Source organism: Sphaeramia orbicularis, chromosome 24, assembly GCF_902148855.1.
Source record: "Sphaeramia orbicularis chromosome 24, fSphaOr1.1, whole genome shotgun sequence".
Taxonomy (NCBI): domain Eukaryota; kingdom Metazoa; phylum Chordata; class Actinopteri; order Kurtiformes; family Apogonidae; genus Sphaeramia; species Sphaeramia orbicularis.
In genome coordinates, this window is record NC_043979.1 from 14,964,066 (window position 1) to 14,973,506 (window position 9,441).

Genomic DNA, 9,441 nt, shown 5'->3' on the forward strand with positions numbered 1-9,441 from the left:
ATGGTCCTTCCTGATATGGTTGAGTTTAGCCCATTAGCTGTGCTAAATGGCATTAATATCTGACATAGCTCATTGTAATGGTGTCATTTCAGAGTGCGGTGAGGACAAGGGCGTTTGGTGGAATGTTTTTAAGTACTTGCCTACGGGTGCTGCAGATGTCCCTAAGAAGCCCACCCAATATTCATGTAGCATAGCCAGAAGCCTAAATTGCAGTTTTGATACAGTCAACTGTCAGAAAAAGCTTAAAATATTCGTATTTTTTGTCCTTGTGCTCTCACTCTTGATTTCTCCTCCACTCTATCTCCCCTCTCACTGTCTTCCTCTGTCTTAATCCCTCTCTTACGGCTCCTCTTTCTAGTTCTAATTTTCCATTTTCCATCTATTTTTCTCTTCAGTCACTTCTAGCACTTGGTTTTTTTTTCACCTTTCTCTGTTTGTGTCTCTTCTGTCACACACAGTCCTCGGTTATTGCTTTTCTGTCCTCTTTACTATATCTTGAAATATGTGTAAATAAATAGTTGTAGATTAAAACCTAATGTCTAAGGCTGAAAGCTGGACTAAGATATGTCGCTAAGAATTTCAGCCCTTATTTCTGACTCGGAATCAGCACTCATGTATTCTTTGCTCTTTGCAGTAAATGTAATGCCAGACCTTCTAATGAACACTGTATCTGATTAATGTTAATTAAAACCACTGACAACTAATTATATAATGTCAACCTGTATGTTTGGCATTCTGTTAGTATTATCCAATGAACAGTGGTGGCACATGTATAATCTGTTTTGCTCTACTTCAGTATACTTAAGTATAACAAAATCACACCGACACAAAGTGCAAATTGTTTAGAGTTGATATTTTTGGAGCAGATTTACCCACAGTCTTTATTATAATAAATGGTTGCTTGTGCACGGTGGCCTTTACCCCTCTCTACCAGGCAGATGCAGCATCAGACAAGGAGCTGTGTGGGGTGCTGCGCATCAAGTTGGACAGGATGAAGGATGAGTGTGATAAGCTGGCATCGCAGCTGAGCACAAAAGACGAGGCACACACACTCCTCCAAAGAAAGTACCAGCTCCTCAAACAAGAACTGGACGACAAAGTAAGCCTATCTGCCTTTGCCTTATTGTTTCAAAAAGTGACTAATCTAATGGAATGATGTGAGACCTCCAATATATGCAGACTGTCCAATGTCCTAGTAGTGATTGTGAAATACGTTTTTTGCTCAGTAGATCTTCTGCAGTATTTGAGCTGATTCTAATTAATTGTGACAGACAAAGTCCAAGGACATTTAAAGGAAATGAGAATCATTTTACATGAAAAGACGAGCTATAAAGATATGACTGTGTTTGGCAGCGTTCCCTTCACTGACTCTGCAGGTTTCACATTTTAAGTTTGCTACGTTATTTGATACATAGCACACATGGAGAAGCAGGGCATTGGGCTGTGTGCACGTAAACAGCCACACAATGCAGTCACAAAGGTATTTGTACGTACATTTTAACTCTTTCCCTCTATCATATTAGTAGTAATAGTAGTAACAAAAATACATAGTTGTTAACCTTTGGGGACATTTCATTTCCTTCCTTCCTGGCATCATAGATCTTGGATATCTGCGAGGTCATGTGATCATACAAACCCCAGAATGGTTTGAAAGGTTAAGCGGCGCTAAATCAGCACTATTTTTAAAGGTGCTCTATCAGTGCATGCTCAGGTGTTTTACAACAGCAGATGGAGTATCGAACCTCTGCTCACTTATCTGACAGGGCCCTGATAAGTCGGAGGAACTCTATAGGAGATCCATGTATTGATTTGAAATTTGGTGAATAGAGAAAAAGGAGTTCTTATTAATGTGACATAGGTGGTTTATTATCCAGGGACAGGATAATGATCCACGGTCCCTGGGCAGCACTGATCGGTTGGTTCCTGTGCTGTGGACATATCGACTGACCGTGTCCTGGTATAGACTCTGTAGCTATTGATGGTGTGGGCCAGTGTTGAGGGAACCGAACAGCGCTCCAGTGCCCAAGGTTATCTGTCTGTTATTGACCAAACTGTAACAATTTCTGGAAATTATCTTGTGATAAACAAAGGTACTGTCAAAACTGTTCTGCAGTACTATGGCCAACCACTTTCACATCTTCTGGGAGTGTCCCTCTGTGGCTCCATTTTGGAGATGTGTTCATTTCCTCCTGGAGGCAGTTCTTCATTTTAAAGTTGTTTTGACTTTAAAACCATGTACCTCAAGTGTGCAAAGAGAGATAAATGTGTATTGAGACTACTCTTAGTAGCAAGTAAGAAGGCCCTGACCAGAAAATGGCTGAAAAGAGACATACCTACTATAAATGACTGGACTGATGCAGTTTACAGTATATATGTTGTGGAGAGAATCACATTTAAACTGAGATGTAAAATTGATATCTTAACAGAAAATTGGTTAAAATGGTTCACATATATTTCAACTGTAAGGCCTGATTTTGTATAATCACAGTGTGCCCCTACAGGGGGCATATCCTCAAACTTTACCGCAGAGAAGAAATTAATATAGGTATATGAGCATATTGATGTACATGTGGACTAAATGTTACTCGAATGTTGGATTCACCCCCTGCTGTTTGTTCTGTTATTGTTTGTATTTGGCTTATGTCTTTCTCAAAAACAACAATAAAATGTACATAAAAAAAAAACCAAACAAAAAAACTGTTCTGCAGCAATCAACAGTAATCTGTTGAATCTGTATTTTAAAGTTCCAAGTGTCAGAACTGAACATATCAGACCATGCTGCCTACATTCATCCACTGCTTGACCTGTCATCCCTCTCCCTACCTCCACAGGTCAGGTTAAGTGAGCGGAGGCATGTCTCTGAGTCACAGCTTATTAAGCTGGAGGAGAAGGTTCTGCAGATGGAGGCAGAACAAGAAGCAGTCCTGACATCCATGGGCGAGGAGCTGGACGCAGCCTGTCGGGGCCTGGCTCCAAACGGCGAAGACAAACTCCAGGTATTCTGATTTTATGTAGAACATTATATTCATTTAGCCTATTTTTTTCCTTTTCAATCAGTGTTTGGCTGATGAGCTGATAATGAGTAACGTGAGCAATCAAGTGGCTGTTTCCACACCCAGCAGATAAAGAGAAACACAAGCATCCCATTGGTCCAAGATTGATTTAATATTGACTTTGTGTTTAGCTCTGATAGCTCTCCAAGTACATGAGTTTTAGTTTGCTAGTTTCTTAAACAGTCTGAATGTTGAAAACGCATATACTTACATATAACTTGTGCAGAAACATAAAAGTCGATGCTTGCAGGTAGAAATGTAACAATATAAAAAATTTCATTTCACAGTTATTGTGACCAAAGTTATCACTGTTATTGTTATTGCGGTATTGTTGAAATGTGCTCAAAATGTTCAAAAAGTACTTATACATACACTGAAATAATTTAATCAAGTTTTATTTTGGAAAAAAAATAACATGCACAATTAGGGCCGGGTATCATGGCCAATTTCCCTTATCGATTTGATTTTGAGTCATAAAGTTCTCAATCAATTATGATTCGATTTGATCCAATATCGATTCGATCCAGTATTAATTGATTGATTCCGATTCATTAAGTGATACCAAAGTACAATTTTGAGCTGTAACCTGATTTTTTGACTACTGCAGCCATACATCACATCAATACACTGGTATCAATATTGACATTGGGGTGGGGCTGGGGGGTGGGTGAAGTGGTCAGTGATTGTCAGAGCGGTGCTAAGTGAAAGTGAAGATGCTTTACAATTCCTCTGACTCTCTGTGCCCACTCCACTGCTGTATGGGCCCTCCAGGAATGCTGGGCCCCAGGAATTTGTCATGTTTGTCCCCGTTAACGGCGCCCCAGCTATCACCAATAGTTGAGTGTAGCTCCAGATTGATATTCGTAGAACGACCGACCTCCATGATCCACCTCGGAGAGCCTCCACCGACCAGACAGTCCATTTGGCCAGTTTGAGTTCGAGGCTAGTAGAACCTCCCACTGAGGTGTTTTCCCCACCCTTCCTCCGCGCCCCTCCTGCGCTAGAACCGTCACAAGTGAGATCAAAACACCCTGTCTCCCCCAGGGGCCCGTGAGACAGAGCAGTATCACCGTGAGTTTTTCAAAGTGTGGTAATTAAACATGGTTTTAATGATAATTAGAATTTGAATCGGTAATACTAACCGTCTGGAATTTTACCGTGGTTTATTATTATACCGGTAATCGGTACATCCTTATTTGCAGGTGTTTCAAGTTTCCTTCCACTCTAACTAGTCAGACTTGTACTATTTTGCATATTTCCACGGTGATGGATGCCACTTGTTCGAGTAGGAGCTGATTAGTGGAATTTGACTGATAGCACACTTGATGCTCCTAAAATGTCATTTATCAGATAGGTTTAGTGAGTTTCAGTCACTAAAATTCTTAATAGGTGTTTTCTCTATGTGTCTGAGTCCTGATATGAGAAATCCTGTCCTTGTTGCTGCATGAAGCCAGGTTTCCTTTGCTGCTCGGGGCTAATGAACCCACCTAGCTCTTATCTGCTCATATGGATTTCCTAATCTGGTCCAGCAGTCTGCACCCAGATACGTGAGCCAGCACCTTGTCCCATTTGTAATCTGTCATATTGAAAAGAAGTCAAACTGAGTAGTGATCAGCTTAATGAGGGGAATCATTAACAGTTAAAGGGTGTATTAGGTTGAATTTACCACATGATAACCTCCTTCCTTCCTCTTCTTGAGACTCATTAATGCAAGAAGTTGTCGGACAGGGTAGTTTAACACTGAAAGTTAAAGGAAAAACCTCCCAGTAGAAGTGCACTAGCATACTGTCTGTGGAAATCAGGGAGTACGCCACACTTCATACAGGTCTATACTTACACTGACAACAAAGTTAGTTTGACTAGTTGTAGTTTTGGAACACTGGTCATGTTTGGTTGTCTTTCCCCAGTCTCACCTGTCTCCTCTTAAATTAAAGTTTTTTTTAAGATTAAGTGAAATGCCATAGTGTTGATGTCATTCCAGAAAACACTGCTCCTTCCCCTTTACTGTTAGTCTCAGTATTTCTGCCTTATTTTCTCCTAAAACTTAAATCCTCCCCATTTTCTCAGTGGGGGAGGGGAACAAACAAAGTGTAACCAAAGACACAGTCGCATGTTTTTCGCATTCGGAAACAGACGTATAAACAGGCAGTCACACATTTAAATTAGCTGGGGCAGACACTCGGATTCCACCGTTGCTGTTGCTGAGAAAATAGTGGCATTACTTTTACTTCAACCCCACAGACAGCACTTTTAACTCCCAGCCTACTTGTTCGGTTTTTCAACAGTTTCACCTCCTTTTTGTCTGCCACCGCACAGAGCTGCCTTGATGGTTCAGGAAAGTGTAAAGAGAGAGCGAGTGTGAGGCGTAGAAGCCTGTTTTATCCTCCCACGCAGTCACACGCTCTGCCATGCGGTTGTACACTCCCAAAGACGGGGACCTCTGCACAGCAGTACACCATTTCTTTTTGAGCTGCCGTGGCAACATCTTGGGAAATTCATTTTGCTTGCATCTGTGTTTGAGTGACAGCTTGAAAAAGTTGTTTGACACCTGTGCAATGACGATGTTGTTTGCCAAGGCAAAGGACAGAAAGGGTCCAAAAAAACCCCGCTGTGTGCTTTCCATATCTGTTGATCACGCGTAAACACCTTGCCACAAGGGTTTACTTGGAAAAAGGCAGCGCTGGCTTTTTTCTCAACTCTGTTCATGACTGTGTATGAGTGTTTACATATGAAGTTGTGTTGTTTGGCTTTTTTTACTCATGTTGTAGCAGACTTCTCCATTCTTCCAGCGTGGATGCCTCCTTTTTACTGGATTTGCACAATGTCTTGCGGAAAGGTTGAACAAGGAATAAATTATTTACATTCCATCTTCTAATATTCCATAGGAGTGTCTCACTTTTCTGTAACAGAGTGTGTGTGCAGGTCCTTAAAGGGTCTAGAACAGGGGTGTCAAACTCATTTCAGTTCAGGGGGCGTATGTAGTTTTATGCGATCCCACATGGGCCAGACCAGAAAAATAATAACATGCGTAATAACCTATAAATAATGTCAACTCCAAATTATTCTCTATGATTTAGAGAAAAAACTAAAATTACATAATGAAAATGTTTACATCTACAAACTATCCTTTAAAAAAAAGTGATCAACATGAACAACTTATTTTTCTTTGTCATACACTGCAGTACCTCATATCTAATAAGTGCAATTTTAACAATATTCTGCCTCAGTTTATCATTTACACATGTACATTACAACTTACAGATTGTAATGGATCTACAAATATACAAAACATTTAATAACAGGCAGAATATTGGTAAAATTACACTTCTCTTTAGGATATTTCATTTTGTCCATATTTGTTCAGCTTATTCACATTTTTTTGAAAGGATAGTTTGTAAATGTAAACATTTTTATGTAATTACATTTTACACTTCAGCAAAAAGAAAAATTTGGAGTTGTCATTATTTATAGGTTATTATGATTGTAACACTAAACTGAAATCATGTTGAGACCCTTCATTGTTAATATCCTCAAATCCAGCAATCCTGCAAATACACCCCTTGGGTCGGATTGGACACTTTGGCGGGCCAGTTTTTGGCCTACAGGTTATATGTTTAACACCCTTGGTTTAGAATATCTAAATGATGAAGGGTATAGGATTTTGGAGGTTCTCACTATTGAAAGAGGATGCTTTAATCATGTCTTCATTGGATGATAATTACCGGGTACCTGAAAATAAGAACTGGATGAACCTATAGTGGGTGCAGGTACTGTCCTCAGCTTCTGTTCCATGAACATGTTAATACAGATGGAATCAGACTCCACTGTTCAGGCACATTACTGTCTATGTTTGAGTGTGGACCTGAGTTCATATCCCCTTAACCAGAAATCTAGAACAGTCAAACTCAAATCTGGCTCTAACAAGGGGTTTTCATTTTCACATTTTTAGCAAGCGGTGACCTCCAGGGCTGGAATGTGAAGCCAGTGTTTAATTGTCCAGAACTGCAGTAACCTGAATGGCACCAAATGCATGTCACTCCCCCTAGACCCCATGTAAAATAATTAATTTATTTATTCAGTGTGAACAGTGAGAGATGCTTTTAACTGAGCACAGCTCTGTAACATCCAGCTATGCAGTTTTTGGGGTTTAAACACAACAGAAATTGCACCACTGTCTGCCTCAAATCTGTAAACTATAAACATTTAAAAAAAAAAAAAATCATCTTACATCACGACTTTACATTAACCTGCAGTGACTGAATAGGAAAATACACTTGAGCTAAAACTTAGACTGAAATTTGAACAAGAACACTGAAATGTCATTAAATTGAAGTGTCTGATATCTGTCGACACTTTTTTAACAGAACATTTAAACAGTGGTAAATGTGTCGACATGGTAACACACTTGATATAAATGAGTCTCATCAAACAAAGCCTTAAAAAATTACATGACAAACAACAACCTGGTTGGCAACTGCAGGACGTTGTGATCTATGAAAATAGTTGGATACAATTAGACCAGACATGTCTAGTTCCCTTTCAGGTGCTGTCTTTCATGTGTTCCTCTGTTCATGAGGGCTCATGGGTACTGTAGTACGGTAGTTAATGAAGTAAAGAACGACCTTTTAACCTTTAGTGGATAATCCACACGTGGAGCTGGCCCACGTCTAGAGTTTCAGAACACTGGTGGAGATGTGTACTTGACTAAGTGCCATTTAGTTTTATGTGATTGTGTTTGTCTGTGTTTCTGAGTGCCTTTCTGCCTCCTCTGTGTGTGTGGCCAAGTGTGTGTGTTTTGTCTGTGTGTGTCAGCAGTCATTAGGAGTTGGCAGACAGTCAGTTTGTATTGCTGATGATGACAAGCTTGTCTAGGAAAGAGGGAACATACTCCCTGAGCTCATTTTCATGACACACACACACACACCCTGTATGTAGGTGTGTGTGTAGTGTGTGTAACATCATAAACTGTTAAATACAGCAGCACACCAATTTAAGTTGGCAGAAGTCATTCTTAACAAACTTAAAGGTTTGACAGAATGTACTTCTTCTGTTTTTCATCCTCTTCTGTTCTTTGTCCATCAGCAGTTTTGATGTGCGTGTGTTTTTTTTTTTTTTTTTTAAATTTTCCATTCTTTAGCTCCTGTGGTGTCATGCAGATACCTAAACAAACTGGCAGCTCCTCTGAAGTTCAATCTGAATACATCTCCCAGATTTGCACACTGTGTGGTTGAATTTTCTAAAAACAGATTCTTGACTTGCAGGGAAGCTCACATTTGCATTTGTCTGCTCTGTTTAAACAGGCGATCTCACAGAAACCTGGATTAGTTAAAGACCCTCACCGCTGGATAGCAGAGACAAAGGTACGCTCTTTAAATACAGTAGAGCTGTCATCGTAACAAGGATTTCTGTAAAATGATCAATTACATAATAGACAACATAGCATTAGCATATGACACAATACACATGAACACGGTGCTCAGTCCATTAGCTCGCAACCTAGTATTAAATCAGAATCATATCAAAATGATAGTGCACAACTTAGTTTATTCTTCTGTCATCTAAAAGGCTTTTACCACCGTACTAGCCTTTAATAAAAACCCACATCTATTGAAGTATACCCTTGCAGAATAAGATCATTTATTATTAAAGAAACCTCTTTTCATAGGTGAGCCCTTATGTGCTGTGAGAGGCAGCGGCGATACTAATGAAATACTCTGCCGCACGTCTTCCCATAATAATCAGAAGGGCAAGGACTTTAGTAAATGACACTACCCTTAAATGTTGAGTCATAGTATGTTTATTTCCAGAACGGCACCACAGTTAACAGAATCCTCTGCTTTTACTGAGGTTATTTAACTCTGAAATCTCTTCCTCTTTTACACTCGGTGTTTTTCCAAGGTTGATGTGTGTTGAAATTATTGTGGAATGCAGACAGACTAGACAGAGTAATTATTAGCCATGGCCAGTTGACCCAATCTCTAAGCCCCCCCCCCCCCAAGAAATAAACAAACAAAAAAAACCTTCTGTCCAATGTTATCAACCATGTAATTTTCCCCAGTATGTGAAGCCTTCAGTGGTGTGTTTGTAGAGTTCACACATACACACATATAATCATTTATATACTTAGTCACTTAATGTGTACCAGTGATTTCTCCATTAGTTAAACTCATATTTTAATGTATAATGGAATACACCTTTAAATGAAAGTGCCAATAAGGACACCATACATTATATAAACCCTTTCACTGATTTATAGATTTGGATATTTAAGTAATTTATTACAACTTCCTAACAATTTAATTTACTAACATCCATAATCCCTCCATTGTTTTGTGAGGGTTAAAACTCAATAAATATTGTTAAAGTAATACTGAAAGTTACTTTATTT

General features: G+C 39.4%; 1 protein-coding gene across 1 annotated transcript in view; it reads left to right on the top strand.

Moving 5' to 3' along the window:
- cep128 (centrosomal protein 128) overlaps positions 1 to 9,441 on the top strand; it is a 47,912-nt gene that overhangs the window by 25,272 nt on the left and 13,199 nt on the right. The window contains exons 16-18 of the mRNA XM_030127831.1: positions 935 to 1,099; positions 2,832 to 2,996; positions 8,354 to 8,413. Coding sequence (XP_029983691.1) covers positions 935 to 1,099; positions 2,832 to 2,996; positions 8,354 to 8,413 — 390 coding nt within the window. The remainder of the gene's footprint in view (positions 1 to 934; positions 1,100 to 2,831; positions 2,997 to 8,353; positions 8,414 to 9,441) is intronic.